General features: G+C 41.3%; 2 protein-coding genes across 6 annotated transcripts in view; one reads left to right on the forward strand and one right to left on the reverse strand.

The window, feature by feature from the left end:
- The first annotated feature begins 1,345 nt into the window (after positions 1 to 1,345).
- On the forward strand, positions 1,346 to 6,175 carry fam131aa (family with sequence similarity 131 member Aa). 2 transcript variants are annotated; one of them, XM_088311955.1, is made up of 5 exons: positions 1,346 to 1,614; positions 3,191 to 3,302; positions 3,719 to 3,895; positions 5,293 to 5,436; positions 5,555 to 6,175. In XM_088311955.1, exons 2-5 carry the CDS (start codon positions 3,212 to 3,214, stop codon positions 5,872 to 5,874), a joined length of 732 nt encoding a protein of 243 aa, XP_088168081.1. In that variant the 5' UTR covers positions 1,346 to 1,614; positions 3,191 to 3,211; the 3' UTR covers positions 5,875 to 6,175. The 2 variants fall into 2 exon arrangements, with proteins under 2 accessions (XP_088168081.1, XP_088168082.1); XM_088311956.1 differs by lacking the exon at positions 1,346 to 1,614 and adding an exon at positions 3,033 to 3,098.
- A 3,342-nt stretch (positions 6,176 to 9,517) lies between these two features.
- clcn2a (chloride channel, voltage-sensitive 2a) overlaps positions 9,518 to 19,961 on the reverse strand; it is a 42,157-nt gene continuing 31,713 nt past the window's right edge. For 2 of the 4 annotated variants that reach the window (XM_088310322.1, XM_088310319.1), the window contains 9 exons: positions 19,771 to 19,904; positions 19,171 to 19,388; positions 17,634 to 17,745; positions 17,503 to 17,549; positions 11,104 to 11,166; positions 10,825 to 10,863; positions 10,619 to 10,723; positions 10,452 to 10,538; positions 9,518 to 10,288 (listed from right to left, as the gene is read on the reverse strand). In XM_088310322.1, the coding sequence (XP_088166448.1) occupies positions 9,815 to 10,288; positions 10,452 to 10,538; positions 10,619 to 10,723; positions 10,825 to 10,863; positions 11,104 to 11,166; positions 17,503 to 17,549; positions 17,634 to 17,745; positions 19,171 to 19,388; positions 19,771 to 19,904 (1,279 nt within the window). In that variant the 3' untranslated portion in view covers positions 9,518 to 9,814. The remainder of the gene's footprint in view (positions 10,289 to 10,451; positions 10,539 to 10,618; positions 10,724 to 10,824; positions 10,864 to 11,103; positions 11,167 to 17,502; positions 17,550 to 17,633; positions 17,746 to 19,170; positions 19,389 to 19,770; positions 19,905 to 19,961) is intronic. The other 2 variants (XM_088310321.1, XM_088310320.1) reach the window with 1 other exon arrangement.

The raw sequence follows: 19,961 nt of genomic DNA on the forward strand, positions 1-19,961 counted from the left end.
AATATTTCAAATTTTTCAAATTGATAACTTCAATCTTGAAAATTTACTAATAATTGGACATTTGAAAGTATACAACTTAATTCCTTTATTACTAATTGTAAAATGCAGAACTTTTTTTCTCCAAAGTATACAACTTCTGTCTTGTAAAATGACAACTTCACACCATAGTAATGAACCCGCCCCAGGAAAAAGTTTGGAATTGCCGAGCGGTGCAACAAGAAGGCGGCAAAACTCACTTCAACAAAATTCCTTCAAAGATGCTGCAAGTTGGTGACAAAGCGCCACCTTACTCGGAACGAAGCGCCTCAACTCACTTCAAAAGTTTTTCCCAAGATGTGACAAAACGGTGACAAATTGCTACTTTAGTCTCAAGCTTTTCAGTTCACTTCCACATAGTTCTTGCACAGAGATGGCAGCGCAAGATTTTCCTTAACACATTTTAACTAACCATTTTTTTTTCGTTTTGTGCTGTATTTTCTGTATTTGCGTGTTTATGTGCAGAGCAAATACTAGTTTTTTTTTTGTTTTTTTTAATAACCGCCGTATTGCTGCCACCCAAAAATAGCTGAATACCTGTTAGAATGAGATGAAATTATATGAAAAGTTTCATGTTTTTTATGACAAATCATAAGGATGTGATTCCTTCGGTCGAATGTGGAAGTCGTTTCATGTCACATTAGAACGTGAAATTTATCACGTTAAAACACGAAATTTATCATGTTCAAATGTGAAATTGATCTCAATGTAAGATTTAGCACATCAATTTTATCAACTATCACGTTTTATATATAAATGTTAATGCTAAAATGTGAAATTTATACTGTTAAACTCGAATGTTACCATTTTCGACTGAATTTTATCACGTGAAATTTCACGTGTGAATTTTGAATGCAAATTTGATCAAATGCATCGTTTTAAGTAACGTCAATTTTTATTACGTTCTGATGTGAAATTTATCCCTTTAAAACGTCTCACTTTCAACTTTAAAATTCGAGGCGATGTGATTCTGAACTTTTTGTTTGTTCCGCAGCAGTACGTTTCAGTGCAATACAGCACACTGTTTTTGTTTTCCTTTTGAGCGAGAATAAGCCTAAATGGTTTAAAAACATTTTTGAAGGGCTGGGGTGCTGCAACAGATTATTACACTTCCATTCATTTCATTGCGGAAAGGCACCACTCCGTGTTTTTGTTTTCCGTTAGTCGACTATGTGCGCGTCCTGTTGCATGCACCCTGCATAGTCGCCAAAGTAAATTGATAAATAAATAAAATAATAATAATAATGCCAGCTGTTGGGGGAGGGGTGGGGGGGGTGTTGCAAAAGAGGGGTTACCGGAGGGGCGGGTGTGCCACCGCCTTGATGACGCTTGCCGTATCGGAGACATTCGGTCAGCCGAGCGATCCACGGTGCCTCCTCGTCATCCTCTTCATCCTCCTCATCCTCCTCCTTCTTCTCCTCCTCCTCCTCCTCCGACGCCGGAGTGGCTGAAGATGCTCGGCGCCGCGACGGCGTGATGCGCGAGGACCGACGCGCTTTGCCCTTCCTTGGAATCTGTTGATCGGCTTTGGGTTGCACGCCGCGCTGCGTATAGGATGAGCGATGATGTGATTTACAGGTTGGTGGTGCAAGACACACAGAAACCGATGCGGGATAGTGGGTGGAGGTTCCTTTTTTTGGGACGAATCCGTTCGTCCCCTTGCCCTGTTTTTTTTTTTTGCCACGTAACTCCATCATTTGCAGGTCGTGACGTCACGCGTGTGCAGCGCTGCGGTACTTGAACGCACCATTTCATAACGTACGAGCCGTCGAGCCCCCCAAGCCGCCTCTGACTCGCCTCAGCAAGGCCGGCTCACCTGGAGCCCACTTGTTGGTCCTCCGTCGTGGTCGACCGCGTGGGTGTGCGTGTTATTTCTAGGACACTTTATTAGGTACACCTGCACTATCCACAAAGACACCCACTGAGACAGTATGATTATTATTTTTTCGTGATATTAATTTTCAAATCGTGCACGTATTACTGTGGTTGCACTGCATTATAATGAGAACTGTGGCGTTTGTTTCAAATTGTATTTATAAATAGTATAGTTTTAATTTCCAGTAGTATATCGAGTTTAAGTGCACTAGTAAAATGACAAGCGTGACATGTACTACATGTTAATGAGTCGAATTTTAGAATGTCTCTAGTAGCATTCTGTTGTCTACTAGTGCAGACTTTTTTAATCATGTCCTACTAGTATGCCCAAGTTGACCTACTATAGTGCTACAAAGCTCTTTTCTTTTGTCGTCTTGACTAAAACACTTCAGTGCACGAGTAGAATTGATAGATGTGCATGAGTCGAATTTTGTCACTTGTGTCAGTATTTTTTTGAGAATTTTATTTTGGTGTACGATTTTTAACGCTTGTTTTTTTCTCCTGTGCCTCCCGTTAATTTAGTTGTAATTCCATTTTCGGCCACAGTATGGCAGCGCACTATTTTGTTTACCACCGTGTAGACTTGAACGAAGAAGTGGAATTCTTCTTTGATCCTGCATTTTATGCCTAAAGAGAGTGATGTCTGAATATTGGCCACGATTCTTTTTTTGTATTTCCAGAGATGACAAGCAAACTTTATTAATTTGGGGGGGGGGTGTTTAAATGCCGTAAAAACCTACCAAATTGAGTCTTGAAAATAGGATATTTGGATATCGTGGATCACGTACATGGGTGACAGTTATTTTCGATCGTTTCCCCGCAAATGTTTGACATTCACCTGGTGTCATTTCTCATATTGACACGAGCGTGTCCCACCCACAGGCGTCGTCGTCCATGATGTGCACGTTGGGTTAGGTTAGGTGGCACTATCGCTTTTAATCGCCATTAGCAGCTGCGCGGTGAGCCTGAGCTGCTTACTACACGCCATATGTTTGCACCTCACTTCCTTGCACTCTGACCTTTGGGCGACCATTTGGCTGGCTTAACAAGCAAATGTAGGCCAGGGCCAAAGCTTTTCCAACACACCAGCCGCTTGGTGGTTAGCGCTGAGTTGTTCGCTTGACCGAGACGGAGACATGAGGCTGAGGTCCGCGAGTAGCGAAAGGAGATGGCAGGAGGAAGAAGAGGTCAACGGCGGAATGTCTTTTTTCTTTTTTTTTGGTTTTGATTTTGTTTCGTTGCCTGACTTGTGATGACGACGAGGTGTTGTGATTTGCAGCTGAAATTCCAGGAGAGTGACATGATTCCAAAGTCAGGAAAATCTCCGGCGGACTCGCGGAAAAGTGTGGGCATCCAAGAGTTTGCGGCGCTGGCTCGATCCTCCCTGAATGGTAAAACACATCAAATGTTTTTCATCACGGAAACAATTTTTGGGAAACATTGATTACATACTATGTTCCAAGTTAGTTTGCATGTTTTAAAATGAACATTTGACTGTTCATTTTTTTCAGTTTCAATCCAATAAATTGTGATCATTTAAATGTATTTCTTCATTTTTTTCACATTAAATGCTATATTTGTTGTAAATAATCATATAATAACAAATTGATTTTGTTCCGTTAGTATCTCAAATCATCTTTCCATATTGAAATGAATGGAAATACCATCAATCTGTTCCCCTAAAAAATTAAAATGTTTGCAACGTGTTTTCTTTTCTAATAAAAATTATGCTCATAGTATATAACTTTCTATATACGTATAATACTAACATGATTAAATAAAATGTAAAATGTCCAATCACACGCAGGCATCTCTCAGGCGGTGAGGGACCATGTGACCAAGCCCACGTCGCTGGCTCAGGGTCGGGTGGCCCACCTCATCGAGTGGAAAGGTTGGCCCAAACCCGTCGAGCGCCCCCACGCCGCCCATTTCAGCTCGTACTGCCACCTGAGCGAAGGCGAGAAGGAGGCCCGCTTTGCTGCCGGTACGACACGCACACACACACACACACACACACACCCCCACACACACGCACTAACACGACTTTCATTTGTAGGACTATTTTGCATATTTGTAGTTTTGCGCGAGTGTCTAACATTGTAATATTGTTGTTATGATAATGTGATTATTCCTAAAATGGAGAAAATGTCATATTTCCATCCGATGCTCTCCACTTGAATTATTTTTGCAATCTCATTTGTGTCACTTCATGCAATTCTAGCTGCAGAAAATATATTCTCAATACGTCGCAAGCCTGCCGCGTTTAATTGCTGTGACGCACGTGCGCCCTTTGACTAAATCGGGTTTAGCGGCGGCCTCATCTGGCACCTCCGACCTTCTGTCAAGCTAGCGCCTAATCCCTTAAAAGTCTCCTGGGAGCGCAACGGGAAGGTCTCGGTGGCGGGGGCAGCCTCTGCGAGAGACACTTGTTGTTGTCGTTGTTGTTTGGCCGTGACTCATCCTCGGCCGTGACGTTAGCCGCTTCGATGAAAGTGGCGGCGCTTATCTGCAATCAAAACACTTGACAAGGTTGCCCCAATGGTGACTGAGCCAAAGCACTACTTTTACATGAGTAAAATACCACCTAATGTACATATAATAAAAACAATTAAATTATAATATTTGTATTTGCATTTTAAAATATATTATTGGTAGAGTTGAAAACTTTAAAACGGGTCAATTTGACCCGTGGTGTAACAGCAGGGCTGACAAAGACTCTTTTGGGTTTTCTGAAAATACATTTTAAGTTTTAAACTTGAAAGCTTCCATGTTAAAGCGGGATTAATTGTTACGAAAGGAGAAACGATGCATTGGATTTGTTTTAATAACAAAAAAAAAAACTCCCTCAAATTTCAAGAGTTGTTTGACAGCAGCGCTAAGAGCGACAATGTCGTTGAATTAAATTATGGAACGCTGTAAAAAATCTGTATTTATACATTTTTCAACTTTAATATGACGTGCTTTCAACTTTGAAGCGGGTCAATTTGACCCGTTCCATAACAAGCCGGGTTAATAAGGGTTGCTTAATATAAAAATAAAAACAAAAATATAGAGTTGGAAACTTCATTGGGGAATTCGACCCGGTGTACAACAGCAGAGCTCGCTCAGCTGTGGTAGTGCGGCACTTAAGAATTTCAAATTTTAATGTGGCTCAAAATGGGTCAAATTGACCCGATATATAAAAGCAGCATTAAAGGAGCAGCATGACTCCATTCATTTTTTTATACCTACAAAAAAAGAATTTTGGAGTTTTAAAGTGAGCACATAATCAATTTGACCTGTTTCAAATTTTGAAATGGGGGTCAGTGACCCCCCCCCCCCCCAAGAAGGCCTACGTTTTATTAATGAACCAACTTGACTCCATTGGCTCCTCCCCGCAAGGCGTGGCCGAGCAGTTTGCCATCGCCGAGGCCAAGCTGCGAGCGTGGGCGTCGGTGGACGAGGACGACGCGGACGAGGAAGACTCCAACGACGAGGACGCCAAAGCGAACCCTCATGGCGACTTTCCCCCTCACAGCACAGCAGGTCCGACCAAAGTCCAAATCTTTCTCTCGTCATTCCACCTCTGGAACCAAATTCCTCCTTCCCATCTCTTCCAACCTTCCATCAACGTAGCTTCCCTGACTCTTCCCTCCTCCCTTAGACTCCACCACGTCCGATCTTACCTGCGCAGCTCCGGTCCGGTCTGAACTGAGTTCCGAAGGGGTCGGTGGCGGCGACGAGGTGTGCGTCCACCACAAACCCGGTCGTTTCGATTCCTGTTACTCTACCTCGCACTCGGAATCTCCCGGAGAGGAGGAAGAGGAGGAAGAAGATGAGGTGTTCCACGAAAAGCGGGCGTGGAGCTCGGGCCGCTTCCCGTTGGACCGTGCCTCCTCCGGGGTGGCGTCCCTGGACGAGGACGACCAAGAGAACCAGGACCAAGGAGGAGACAAGATGGAGGAGACAGAGTATTTGATGTGATGTGTCGTCCATGTCGTTGATGGTGGATATGACGTCAACTGTTCTGCTTTGCCTTGTGTCCTTCTTCTCCTTCTTCTCTCCAAGTCTTTTTTTCAGGCCGAAAGCGTCAATGAAGAATTGCGAGTGGAATGTAACGCTGTCCGTTTTGTACAGTTTTTGGTGTCAAGTGTTGCTATGGCGTTGTTTTTCTATGGAATATTTTGTAGTGTTGTATTTCATGGAGGTTCATGCTGTGTCACATGGATGTTGATACTGAATGTCCTTGCACATGTCAAAATACAAGGTGACTTTTTCTGGGGGAGCGCACGAGTCTTGTCATTTATTTCCAGGGAGCTTGAAAGCCTACTTGAGAGTTTTTCGTTGCAGTGTGTTATGGTGGACATGTCCGCCCGATTTCTTGACGATCAAATGAATATGTGTTCAGGGGCTGATTTTTCAAATTCACATGAATGGTCAAAGTGACCAAAAATGGCAGCTTCAAAGCAAAATGGCCGACTTCCTGTTCAATTCGTCGTGTCCTTGAAGAGTTTGTCTGCGCATCCTGTTAAGATAGACAAGTGCACTCAATATCCTGTCCATTTGTCAGACTCTTAATTTTTTTTCAAACTTTCCTCACTCATGTACATTTTATTCTAAAAAGACGATATTTGGTCCCAGTAAAATATAAGAATAAAAATTTCAGTTTAAAATTCTTTGTGCAAAATTTACTTAAAGAATTTTACGCAAAATATTTTATTCTCAAATTTTACTCTTCTGGGACCAAATAATTTCTTTTCAGAGCAAAATATATTCTATGGAATTTAGTGAGCAGGTGTTGCTTGTGTGAGTTTTCCGACGTCGTGATTGGGATCGCTCAAATTGTCACAACTACGAGTGTAGACGCATTTGTCAATTATGTTGCGTTTTTGGACAAGAAAAAAAATGCCTGACAGTAATGCCAACCCGGTAATGAAATAATGACAAAAAAAAAAGAGCAGAGACAATTTGAGTTTGTTTTTTCCCAAGGTGCTTCTTTGTTGAAACGAAAATCAGTGGCTCATGTACAAAAACATATTTCATGTTCTCTGAAAAATAACAATGGCTGTTTGACTCTGAATGCATCCTGGCTTCGTTAACATTTGCATGTATGTTGTATGTACAAAAGCATATAAAGGGAGATCTTGTACTACATACAGACTTATTGCTGAACTAGATAGGCTGCAAGGCAGCTGACATGACATTGTGCGCTAGGCCGAGCACGAAGTCACATTCTACGATGCAAACAGATTCGCGGCACACAGTTGACAGACGGAACGAAAATATGGCTCCAGAAAAAAAAAAAGTGCAAGCCACGCCCACTTGCATCATCATTTCACAGACACAGACTCACAATTTGCTCGGCAGAATGTTGTATGTGCTTTTTAGTTACATCATGTCCACACTTCATTCAAGGCCATACATGTCATATTCGTGCTCATATCATATATTAGAAAAGTAGAATATAGTCGTGTGCACGTCGCCGTGTTTGTGGGGCGATACATTGGCAGTTTATACGGTCGTTAAATGTCGTTGCCCTTATAAAGGCCACCGGAAGCTGCCAACCGGAAGTCGGTGTGATTATTTACAGTTTGCGTCCTCACGCGGATAATATTCTTTTATTTGGACTTGTAACGCTCGTTTTCCGCTCAGCCTCGTGGAATTTTGGAAGCTGCCGTTATTGTTGTCGGTAATATTAAGAGAGCGCGACGGTGGGCCAAAGGAATATTAGAGCCTCATTAAAAAGGAAGAATATACACCACAGGATTCAAATCACCATTTTACAATAAAAGTCATATAGTTTTACGATCTATATTTATTTGAGATAAAGGCCGTATATTTTTGACATCCGTCATAATATTGGCGGAATAGTTTTCTATTTCCAAGCAATTAGTTGTGATAATTACGAAGATACATATTTCCCCCCTTTGATAAAGGTAGTAATATTACAGAATAAAGGCTTATATTTTCGAGAAGAAACGTTGTATACTTTTAAAGAAAAAAAAAGTCATTTTTCAAAGTTATAATGGGTGGAGGGCAGTATTATTACCAAAAGAAGTTAGATATTTTTGTGAACTTTTAAAAATCTTTTATCTTCAGGGAAAAAAAGTAAAGTTGAACATTTATGTGGAAAAAAAAACATTTTCAAGATTAAAGTTGAAATCTTAACAGAGTTTGAGAAAGATACATTTGTGTAAATTTGACTTGTAAGCTTGAAAATGTACATAAAGATTGTGACTACAATCTGGAACGAGGGACTTTTGTTCTTGAATTTATTCTTCCTTAAAAATGCTTTACTTTTACTCAGCAGCAGACACATTTCTCAAAAGTTTAACATAAAAAAAACTTTATTCTCCTTGTATTCCAACTTTAATCTTGAATTTATAGGACACCAGTCTCCCAATGTAATGATCTTTTCTTTTCATTGTGGGCCTACTACACCTTCAGAGTGGACAAACACTACAAAAAAAAAGTGCATAACATTATCGCCTAAAAGTCACAAAGACGTGAAACAACGCCGCCTGTGTGAATTTGCTAAATCCCTTTTACTGCATTATTACCATTTTGTTTATTGCATATATGGTGATGAACACGCCAACACCACTTCACAAATATATACGTACGTCGTGTATGTTCTCATCTCCAGTAGACTCGAGAACGTAACCTGCCCTGCATTACGTCGGCCCATGATGGCGAATTAGGTAGTTAAAAGCTCTGTGCTTTCCTCTCCACTCATTTGTCTGGACGCGAGGAATAAACGCGCACCGGGAGATATTTCAAGACGCCGGCTGGTGATTTGACAATCATTCATAATCCAGCATGCAAAACCTGCGACGTCCATAAAAACAGGATGATGATGATGATGATAACAAAATAACGTGATCATCCCATAAAATTGTGACCTGCTGGCATCGTTTCAAACATTCTTAATGATTTGAAGCAGGAGTGGGGAACCATTTGTTTTTAATCCAGGTGCCTTCATAAAGTCAAGTTGTATAAATAATAAATAAAAATAAATAAATATTTGAAATTTTGTAACAAAAATACCTACAACTGCATTTTAATAAATTGGAAAAAGTGAAACTCAGAGATTCACAACCCAGTGCAATATTTCATGATTAAAAAAATAATTTTGAACATTTGATAACAAAAACTAACCAAATGTTCACTTTTTGAATTGAACTACTGAACTGCTGAACTAAAAGTGGGCTAAATATTGTGCCATGTGGGTTCCCCACTCCTACTTTACACGCATGAAAAATCATACATCGACATGAAGTATCGCAGTACAATCAAAGGTGTGTGTCACCATACAAAATATTATATGCTGCCCCCTATTGGTTTGGAGTACAGATAAGTATGCCACTTCAAATCAATTGGCAACATTGCTGGTTCTCAAACTGGGTTCGGTATGGCTCCGTAGAAAATAATTTGCAATAAATGACGTGTGTCATTTGGACATTTGTCATTCGATGCCGTCGTCAACTGGAACACCACCAATTATAGGATGGCCGAGTGGTCTAAGGCGCCGCGTTCCGGACCCAGTCTCCCCAGAAGGCCTGGGTTCGAATCTCAAATTTCCCCATTGTGGGACTAATAAAGGCAATATTATTATTATATTATTATAGGAATAGATTTGGCCAGTATGGTTTTCAACAGGTAAGGTCTCACCCAGCTTGTCCATAAAATTCAAGTGTATATATAACTGTAGTGACTAACAGACGCCAGTAGATGGCGCCATGGTGCCACTTAGGATTTAGGATGAGTTCAATATATGTTTTAAAAATAAAACCGCTGTCTTAATTTTGATGAATACTTCGGTCCATATATATGTATGTATATGGAAAGTGATAGACTGTGGCTGAAACGATATGAAGCAGGTATTGTACAGTCGGTACACAAATGGAAGGAATGTCAACATTCATCACTCTGATTGGCCATCAGCGATTGGTCTCGCCTCTGGTTCTGATTGGTCCCCACTCAGAGGGGGAATTCTGTCTCCTTGCGATGCTTGATCCAGCTCAGGAATCTGGCCCAGCGGTGGCTCAAAGTCACAAACCAGCTCGGACTCCTCGGTGTGGGCGGGGCTGCAGTCAAAGGTAAAGTCCGATTGGTCCTCGGTGAACGAGGGGCTCTCCTGGAGTTCCGCCTCGCTCGTGCCGGTCCGGTCCGAAACGTCGACGGGCATATCCTGGTAAGCAACGTCCGGCTGGTCCTCCACCTGGTCCGGGGGTCTTGGTTCCCGCGGCAACGAGAGCCCCCGGTGGCGGATGCACAGCTTGTGGAGCTCCGTGACTTCAGAGATGGTGCTGGTGTTGCCGCTGTCACGGAAACTGGCCAGCGGGGGGCGCACTTTTACCCCCGTCACCGTCACCGAGCCCTCGATGGCCTTACGTAGCTGGACAGAGGTTTTAGTCACATGACAAGAAGGCTGAAGAACTGCCAACATTAACCCAGTTGAATATTGTATTTAACGTGGGTGTGGCATATCTCAAATTGCAGAAATCGGTTCGGATGTTAAAAATTGTTTCGTGTCCAAATAGTCAACGACAAACACTAACCTCCTTGAGGGAAACGACTCCGACCAGACGGCCCATGCTGGTCACGTAGGCGTGATCCAGACCCAGAAGGGAGAAGATGGTGTGGGTCTGCAGGACGGTACAAGATACAAGAACGATGATTGGCACCGTAGCAAGCTGAGTCCTCCACAAGTTTTGTCGGCTTGCACCTTATGAAGCGAGGTTTGCTCCACAAGCTGGAACGGAGCGGGGTCAATCTTGGAGTTCTTAAAATCCAATGGCTGGTCCAGCTGCTGTTCTTCCCACTCGCTGACCTAAAACCAGACGGGACAGAATTCTACAACTACTTCTACTGGTACCACTGATAACAAAAGCATAAGATTTAGCGCCTTTCTTCTTCTTCCGCGGGCCTCACCTCAGTTGGGCTCATACAATCTTCGACTTCAGTCGAGTCCTGACGAGACAAAATTTGAAAAATGATGAACACAAACAAACAGATTATTACTAGTATAGTAATAGTGTAAATGTGGACGGTCCTGTGATTGGCTGGCGAACAGTGCGAGAGAAAATCAGTAGACACTTTTAAGTCAAACAACACAACACACACGCACACACAAACGTTTTGCTCATGCGCCACAAGTACTTTGGTCCTGGCCAGGCAACGGTTACCAGGCAACAGATGAGACAATCTCACCGTCATGGAGATGCGCACGCGCTTGGGCTTCATTCTTTCAGACGGGGCCGCCCCACGCGGAGTCTTCCCACCGGGAGCGACGGGCCAGAGGAGAGTGGACAAAGACAACGTGAGTGAAAAATTAAAAAAAAAAAAAAAAAAAAAGGCAAAGTCCTGTGAGCGGTGCTGCGGACAGCATGAATGAAACAAAAAGCTTTTGAAACAAGCGAATAATTTTCCTCAAGATGAATCCCGACACCGCAAAAACGTGATTGTGACGTTCCGACATATGCTCACAGTTTAAGATGGATATGCAGTTTGACAAACAGGACCCACGCTCAGATCACAATATGCTAAGCCCAAGAACAGCAGGGTTTCGAAGTAGGGTTTCAAATTAGGGTTAGGGTTTCGAAGTAGGGTTTGAAATTAGGGTTAGGGTTTAGAATTAGGGTTTCAAATTAGGGTTAGGGTTTTGAAGAAGGGTTTGAAATTAGGGTTAGGGTTTAGAATTAGGGTTTCAAATTAGGGTTAGGGTTTTGAAGTAGGGTTTGAAATTAGGGTTAGGGTTTAGAATTAGGGTTTCAAATTAGGGTTAGGGTTTTGAAGTAGGGTTTGAAATTAGGGTTAGGGTTTCGAAGTAGGGTTTCAAACTAGGGTTAGGGTTTTGAAGTAGGGTTTAAAATTAGGGTTAGGGTTTTGAAGTAGGGTTTTAAACTAGGGTTAGGGTTTTGAAGCAGGGTTTGAAACTAGGGTTAGGGTTTTGAAGTAGGGTTTCAAATTAGGGTTAGGGTTTCGAAGTAGGGTTTGAAATTAGGGTTAGGGTTTAGAATTAGGGTTTCAAATTAGGGTTAGGGTTTTGAAGTAGGGTTTGAAATTAGGGTTAGGGTTTAGAATTAGGGTTTCAAATTAGGGTTAGGGTTTTGAAGTAGGGTTTGAAATTAGGGTTAGGGTTTTGAAGTAGGGTTTCAAACTAGGGTTAGGGTTTTGAAGTAGGGTTTGAAATTAGGGTTAGGGTTTAGAATTAGGGTTTCAAATTAGGGTTAGGGTTTTGAAGTAGGGTTTGAAATTAGGGTTAGGGTTTAGAATTAGGGTTTCAAATTAGGGTTAGGGTTTTGAAGTAGGGTTTGAAATTAGGGTTAGGGTTTTGAAGTAGGGTTTCAAACTAGGGTTAGGGTTTTGAAGTAGGGTTTGAAATTAGGGTTAGGGTTTAGAAGTAGGGTTTCAAATTAGGGTTAGGGTTTAGAAGTAGGGTTTCAAATTAGGGTTAGGGTTTCGAAGTAGGGTTTCAAATTAGGGTTAGGGTTTCGAAGTAGGGTTTGAAATTAGGGTTAGGGTTTAGAATTAGGGTTTCAAATTAGGGTTAGGGTTTTGAAGTAGGGTTTGAAATTAGGGTTAGGGTTTAGAATTAGGGTTTCAAATTAGGGTTAGGGTTTTGAAGTAGGGTTTGAAATTAGGGTTAGGGTTTAGAAGTAGGGTTTCAAATTAGGGTTAGGGTTTCGAAGTAGGGTTTCAAATTAGGGTTAGGGTTTCGAAGTAGGGTTTGAAATTAGGGTTAGGGTTTAGAATTAGGGTTTCAAATTAGGGTTAGGGTTTTGAAGTAGGGTTTGAAATTAGGGTTAGGGTTTAGAATTAGGGTTTCAAATTAGGGTTAGGGTTTTGAAGTAGGGTTTGAAATTAGGGTTAGGGTTTTGAAGTAGGGTTTCAAACTAGGGTTAGGGTTTTGAAGTAGGGTTTGAAATTAGGGTTAGGGTTTAGAAGTAGGGTTTCAAATTAGGGTTAGGGTTTAGAAGTAGGGTTTCAAATTAGGGTTAGGGTTTCGAAGTAGGGTTTCAAACTAGGGTTAGGGTTTTGAAGTAGGGTTTAAAATTAGGGTTAGGGTTTCGAAGTAGGGTTTCAAACTAGGGTTAGGGTTTTGAAGTAGGGTTTAAAATTAGGGTTAGGGTTTAGAATTAGGGTTTCAAATTAGGGTTAGGGTTTTGAAGTAGGGTTTGAAATTAGGGTTAGGGTTTAGAATTAGGGTTTCAAATTAGGGTTAGGGTTTTGAAGTAGGGTTTGAAATTAGGGTTAGGGTTTAGAATTAGGGTTTCAAATTAGGGTTAGGGTTTTGAAGTAGGGTTTGAAATTAGGGTTAGGGTTTTGAAGTAGGGTTTCAAACTAGGGTTAGGGTTTTGAAGTAGGGTTTGAAATTAGGGTTAGGGTTTAGAAGTAGGGTTTCAAATTAGGGTTAGGGTTTAGAAGTAGGGTTTCAAACTAGGGTTAGGGTTTTGAAGTAGGGTTTAAAATTAGGGTTAGGGTTTAGAATTAGGGTTTCAAATTAGGGTTAGGGTTTTGAAGTAGGGTTTGAAATTAGGGTTAGGGTTTAGAATTAGGGTTTCAAATTAGGGTTAGGGTTTTGAAGTAGGGTTTGAAATTAGGGTTAGGGTTTTGAAGTAGGGTTTCAAACTAGGGTTAGGGTTTTGAAGTAGGGTTTGAAATTAGGGTTAGGGTTTAGAAGTAGGGTTTCAAATTAGGGTTAGGGTTTAGAAGTAGGGTTTCAAATTAGGGTTAGGGTTTCGAAGTAGGGTTTCAAATTAGGGTTAGGGTTTCGAAGTAGGGTTTGAAATTAGGGTTAGGGTTTAGAATTAGGGTTTCAAATTAGGGTTAGGGTTTTGAAGTAGGGTTTGAAATTAGGGTTAGGGTTTAGAATTAGGGTTTCAAATTAGGGTTAGGGTTTTGAAGTAGGGTTTAAAATTAGGGTTAGGGTTTAGAATTAGGGTTTCAAATTAGGGTTAGGGTTTTGAAGTAGGGTTTGAAATTAGGGTTAGGGTTTAGAATTAGGGTTTCAAATTAGGGTTAGGGTTTTGAAGTAGGGTTTGAAATTAGGGTTAGGGTTTTGAAGTAGGGTTTCAAACTAGGGTTAGGGTTTTGAAGTAGGGTTTGAAACTAGGGTTAGGGTTTTGAAGTAGGGTTTGAAATTAGGGTTAGGGTTTAGAAGTAGGGTTTCAAATTAGGGTTAGGGTTTAGAAGTAGGGTTTGAAATTAGGGTTAGGGTTTCGAAGTAGGGTTTCAAATTAGGGTTAGGGTTTCGAAGTAGGGTTTGAAATTAGGGTTAGGGTTTAGAATTAGGGTTTCAAACTAGGGTTAGGGTTTTGAAGTAGGGTTTGAAATTAGGGTTAGGGTTTAGAAGTAGGGTTTCAAATTAGGGTTAGGGTTTAGAAGTAGGGTTTCAAATTAGGGTTAGGGTTTCGAAGTAGGGTTTCAAATTAGGGTTAGGGTTTCGAAGTAGGGTTTGAAATTAGGGTTAGGGTTTAGAATTAGGGTTTCAAATTAGGGTTAGGGTTTTGAAGTAGGGTTTGAAATTAGGGTTAGGGTTTAGAATTAGGGTTTCAAATTAGGGTTAGGGTTTTGAAGTAGGGTTTGAAATTAGGGTTAGGGTTTTGAAGTAGGGTTTCAAACTAGGGTTAGGGTTTTGAAGTAGGGTTTGAAATTAGGGTTAGGGTTTAGAAGTAGGGTTTCAAATTAGGGTTAGGGTTTAGAAGTAGGGTTTCAAATTAGGGTTAGGGTTTCGAAGTAGGGTTTCAAACTAGGGTTAGGGTTTTGAAGCAGGGTTTGAAACTAGGGTTAGGGTTTTGAAGTAGGGTTTCAAATTAGGGTTAGGGTTTTGAAGTAGGGTTTCAAACTAGGGTTAGGGTTTTGAAGCAGGGTTTGAAATTAGGGTTAGGGTTTAGAAGTAGTGTTTCAAATTAGGGTTAGGGTTTTGAAGTAGGGTTTCAAATTAGGGTTAGGTTTTGAAGTAGGGTTTCAAATTAGGGTTTGGGTTTCGAAGTAGGGTTTCAAATTAGGGTTAGGGTTTTGAAGTAGGGTTTCAAACTAGGGTTAGGGTTTTGAAGTAGGGTTTCAAATTAGGGTTAGGGTTTCGAAGTAGGGTTTCAAATTAGGGTTAGGGTTTCGAAGTAGGGTTTCAAATTAGGGTTAGGGTTTCGAAGTAGGGTTTCAAACTAGGGTTAGGGTTTTGAAGTCGGGTTTCAAATTAGGGTTAGGGTTTTGAAGTAGGGTTTCAAACTAGGGTTAGGGTTTCGAAGTAGGGTTTCAAATTAGGGTTAGGGTTTAGAATTAGGGTTTCAAACTAGGGTTAGGGTTTTGAAGTAGGGTTTGAAATTAGGGTTAGGGTTTAGAAGTAGGGTTTCAAATTAGGGTTAGGGTTTCGAAGTAGGGTTTCAAATTAGGGTTAGGGTTTAGAAGTAGGGTTTCAAATTAGGGTTAGGGTTTCGAAGTAGGGTTTCAAATTAGGGTTAGGGTTTCGAAGTAGGGTTTGAAATTAGGGTTAGGGTTTAGAATTAGGGTTTGAAATTAGGGTTAGGGTTTTGAAGTAGGGTTTGAAATTAGGGTTAGGGTTTAGAATTAGGGTTTCAAATTAGGGTTAGGGTTTTGAAGTAGGGTTTGAAATTAGGGTTAGGGTTTTGAAGTAGGGTTTCAAACTAGGGTTAGGGTTTTGAAGTAGGGTTTGAAATTAGGGTTAGGGTTTTGAAGTAGGGTTTCAAACTAGGGTTAGGGTTTTGAAGTAGGGTTTAAAATTAGGGTTAGGGTTTAGAATTAGGGTTTCAAATTAGGGTTAGGGTTTTGAAGTAGGGTTTGAAATTAGGGTTAGGGTTTAGAATTAGGGTTTCAAATTAGGGTTAGGGTTTTGAAGTAGGGTTTGAAATTAGGGTTAGGGTTTTGAAGTAGGGTTTGAAATTAGGGTTAGGGTTTTGAAGTAGGGTTTCAAACTAGGGTTAGGGTTTTGAAGTAGGGTTTGAAATTAGGGTTAGGGTTTAGAAGTAGGGTTTCAAATTAGGGTTAGGGTTTAGAAGTAGGGTTTCAAATTAGGGTTAGGGTTTCGAAGTAGGGTTTCAAATTAGGGTTAGGGTTTCGAAGTAGGGTTTGAAATTAGGGTTAGGGTTTTGAAGTAGGGTTTCAAACTAGGGTTAGGGTTTTGAAGTAGGGTTTGAAATTAGGGTTAGGGTTTTGAAGTAGGGTTTCAAACTAGGGTTAGGGTTTTGAAGTAGGGTTTAAAATTAGGGTTAGGGTTTAGAATTAGGGTTTCAAATTAGGGTTAGGGTTTTGAAGTAGGGTTTGAAATTAGGGTTAGGGTTTAGAATTAGGGTTTCAAATTAGGGTTAGGGTTTTGAAGTAGGGTTTGAAATTAGGGTTAGGGTTTTGAAGTAGGGTTTGAAATTAGGGTTAGGGTTTTGAAGTAGGGTTTCAAACTAGGGTTAGGGTTTTGAAGTAGGGTTTGAAATTAGGGTTAGGGTTTAGAAGTAGGGTTTCAAATTAGGGTTAGGGTTTAGAAGTAGGGTTTCAAATTAGGGTTAGGGTTTCGAAGTAGGGTTTCAAATTAGGGTTAGGGTTTCGAAGTAGGGTTTGAAATTAGGGTTAGGGTTTAGAATTAGGGTTTCAAATTAGGGTTAGGGTTTTGAAGTAGGGTTTGAAATTAGGGTTAGGGTTTAGAATTAGGGTTTCAAATTAGGGTTAGGGTTTTGAAGTAGGGTTTGAAATTAGGGTTAGGGTTTTGAAGTAGGGTTTCAAACTAGGGTTAGGGTTTTGAAGTAGGGTTTAAAATTAGGGTTAGGGTTTAGAATTAGGGTTTCAAATTAGGGTTAGGGTTTTGAAGTAGGGTTTGAAATTAGGGTTAGGGTTTAGAATTAGGGTTTCAAATTAGGGTTAGGGTTTTGAAGTAGGGTTTGAAATTAGGGTTAGGGTTTTGAAGTAGGGTTTCAAACTAGGGTTAGGGTTTTGAAGTAGGGTTTGAAATTAGGGTTAGGGTTTAGAAGTAGGGTTTGAAATTAGGGTTAGGGTTTAGAAGTAGGGTTTAAAATTAGGGTTAGGGTTTAGAATTAGGGTTTCAAATTAGGGTTAGGGTTTCGAAGTAGGGTTTCAAATTAGGGTTAGGGTTTTGAAGTAGGGTTTCAAACTAGGGTTAGGGTTTTGAAGTAGGGTTTCAAATTAGGGTTAGGGTTTTGAAGTAGGGTTTCAAACTAGGGTTAGGGTTTTGGAGTAGGGTTTGAAATTAGGGTTACGGTTTCGAAGTAGGGTTTCGAAGTAGGGTTTCAAATTAGGGTTAGGGTTTCGAAGTAGGGTTTCAAACTAGGGTTAGGGTTTTGAAGTAGGGTTTCAAATTAGGGTTAGGGTTTTGAAGTAGGGTTTCAAACTAGGGTTAGGGTTTTGAAGTAGGGTTTGAAATTAGGGTTAGGGTTTCGAAGTAGGGTTTCGAAGTAGGGTTTCAAACTAGGGTTAGGTTTAAGAAGAAAAGAAAAACTACGGTAAGGTTTTGAAATTATGCTGGGTTTATGCTTTCAATTTCGAGTTAAGGTTTGTGTTTGGGTTGGCGTTTCAAATTAGGGTTTCAAATGAGGGTTAGTGTCCGCGCGCAACAAGTGCAGCACTGTGACTGTTTGCTGTCACCTCTGGCGTCTCCTGGTCTTGCTCAGCACAGGACAGCGTCTGAGAGCCTTCCAAGAAAAAAAAGACACAATCATCAGACGTTCCTGTTTCAGACTCGACTTGAATTGCGCGGCGGCTCGCCCACAACGTACCGGCGGGCACGTGGGCGTCACCGCCGCCCGCCGTGCTTTTCAGCGCCGACTTGAGAGGACGGCGAAGGTTGGAGCTGGCCGGGCCGAAGGAGGACGACTCCTCTGTGGAGATCTGCGGGCAAGACGCATTAACAAAAGGGAGACGCGCACGCGCACGACATGCACGTGCACACCAAACAAGGAAAGACGTGCACAGACAGAAAAAAAAAATAAAATAAAATCAGCACAGGTAAGGGCACAGACAACAAGACACACAAGACAAGCGGGCGTGTTAATGACGACATTTTGCAACAGTTCAAGTTCAGTTCACTGGCTTAATTTGTTTCTTGACAACGCACGTAACTAAGGCCCGACTCATTTGTTTTTCTTTCAGGCTTATGCCGATTACGATAGATTAATAATAAAAAATAATTTAAAAAAAATCGTTATTGCTCTCTTCCAACAAAAAAGACATGAATTATGAGATGAGATAAAATGGAACTGCTTTACAATACTTTGTCGTACTGTGATAATCCGAAAAAAAGGAAATAAAATTTAAATCAAAATAAATCATCCAAAAATCAGAGTCAATTTTATAATTGACATTTTTTTTTTCGTTTTCCTTGCCCCAACGTTTCAGGCGATATATGTCAACTGTGGGTGTGGTAAGCCCTTTGAGACTCTTTAGCTTTAACTTCACTGGACTTGGCTGTTTAATCGGCCGTCTGATTCATTGGTCGAAGCCCAACTCCAAACCAAAACACACAAACCATTCAGGCCTTTAAGGAAAAAGAATGCTTAAAATGCAATGGAATTTGATTTTTAATCACAAAAGTGGTAGCATAATATTGTACTTTCCAAAAACAAACCAGGAAAGTGATAATTAAATGTTGAAAAAAATTAACAGTTTCTGCCATTTCTATAAATGTGCTGCTCCATCTGGTGTGCACACCTCAGCCACCGGGGGGCACTATATTACAGATGCTTAAACGCATGCACAAAGAAGAGTTTCATAACTTATCAGTTTGCTGCAGTAATATAAACTTTTTTTGTGTAAGGGATAAAGAATACAGACCTTTAAATATTATTTTATTGTCTGTGCTCAAATATCCGTTGCTAAAAGGCTTTTCACAGCGCAACACGCCTTAGCATTGAGCTGGCTGACTTGACGGCAAAGTTACGCGAATCGTTGACGTTAAATCTCAAGACAACTTCCAGGACGGATCGAAGCTACAGAAAGAAAAAACACATTCTTCGATGATCACCCTTGGCAAGCTGATGGAACTGATATCGTTTTCATCTGAACGTTAGATTTCACCTCACCGATAACGGTGATCGTTTTACTGACATAAATCACGCTAAAAAATTTCGTCTCTAGTTGACACCCAAAGCACTTACCCACCACTGTGTTGCACAAGCTCCATCTGTGCCTTTACCTCCCGCTTACATGCAGCGGACATGCGGTGTCTAAAGCGGACTTCCCAACCCCAGCCAGGAGCCGGGCTCCGCCCCCGGACCCGCCCTCACTCTCGAACCCCCGCCCCGGACGCCTCCACACCTCTTGGGTGCTCACCAGGAAGCGAACCCCTTGATGAGCGTTGCTGTGGCGCGACGACGTGGGGGCGCTGTCGCTGGTCAAGCTGGTCAGGTTGTCGTTGGCGTCGCTGTCCAGGAGCAGCTGGCGCAGGTGGGTCAGGCGGCGCTGACGACTCAGCTGCAGCGAAAGCAGAGACTGCAGCTGAAGCTTCTCGATGGAGCCCAGGAGGATCATGGAGTCTGGAGCGGGACGGGGACAACGGAAATTGGCCGAGGGGTGTCACCAGAGTTTTGGAATGATCATGACAGTTAGTTTTGCTTTAGTTTTTAGTTAGTTTTTTTTGGTTTTGTTTTAATTAATTTTCACAGTGGATTTGTTTGTTTTTATTGGTTTTAGCTTTTTTCAAAAAGCTTTATTTGAATGTAATTTGTATTAGTTTTAGTTTTAGCTTTTTTCAAAAAGCTTTATTTGAATGCTAATTAGTTTTAGACTCCATTCCTCCATCTTGTCACATATTCTTTTTATTCAGCACACATTTGCTGTCTTAAATTATAACCCACATATGATAATAAACCCATGAAAAAAAAAAATCTTCCTTAAAAGACCGTCAACTGGACTTACCTCGAGATTCAACCAAGGCGAGCGTCTTGAGCTGACCGGTCAGCAGCATCTCCTGCAGCTCCCGATAGGACGAGGTGAGCGTGATGAAGCGAACGTCCCGCACCATGATGTCCTCCACGCGGATATTATATTTCCTGCAGCATGGAGGGAACAAAAAAATAGTGGGACGACTTCCTGTACTATATCACGAT

The sequence above is a fragment of the Idiotropiscis lumnitzeri genome, chromosome 12 (genome assembly GCF_059441095.1).
Source record: "Idiotropiscis lumnitzeri isolate Australia: NSW breed Sydney's pygmy pipehorse chromosome 12, RoL_Ilum_1.0, whole genome shotgun sequence".
NCBI classification, from domain to species: Eukaryota; Metazoa; Chordata; class Actinopteri; order Syngnathiformes; family Syngnathidae; genus Idiotropiscis; species Idiotropiscis lumnitzeri.

Excerpts from the sequence above, each read along its gene's own strand:
- fam131aa (XM_088311956.1), top strand. The coding sequence starts at position 3,048 with ATGAGGCTGAGGTCCGCGAGTAGCGAAAGGAGATGGCAGGAGGAAGAA. Across the intron at positions 3,896-5,292 it reads GGAGGCCCGCTTTGCTGCCG|GCGTGGCCGAGCAGTTTGCC; the intron begins GTACGACACGCA and ends CCTCCCCGCAAG. Across the intron at positions 5,437-5,554 it reads TCCCCCTCACAGCACAGCAG|ACTCCACCACGTCCGATCTT; the intron begins GTCCGACCAAAG and ends CTCCTCCCTTAG.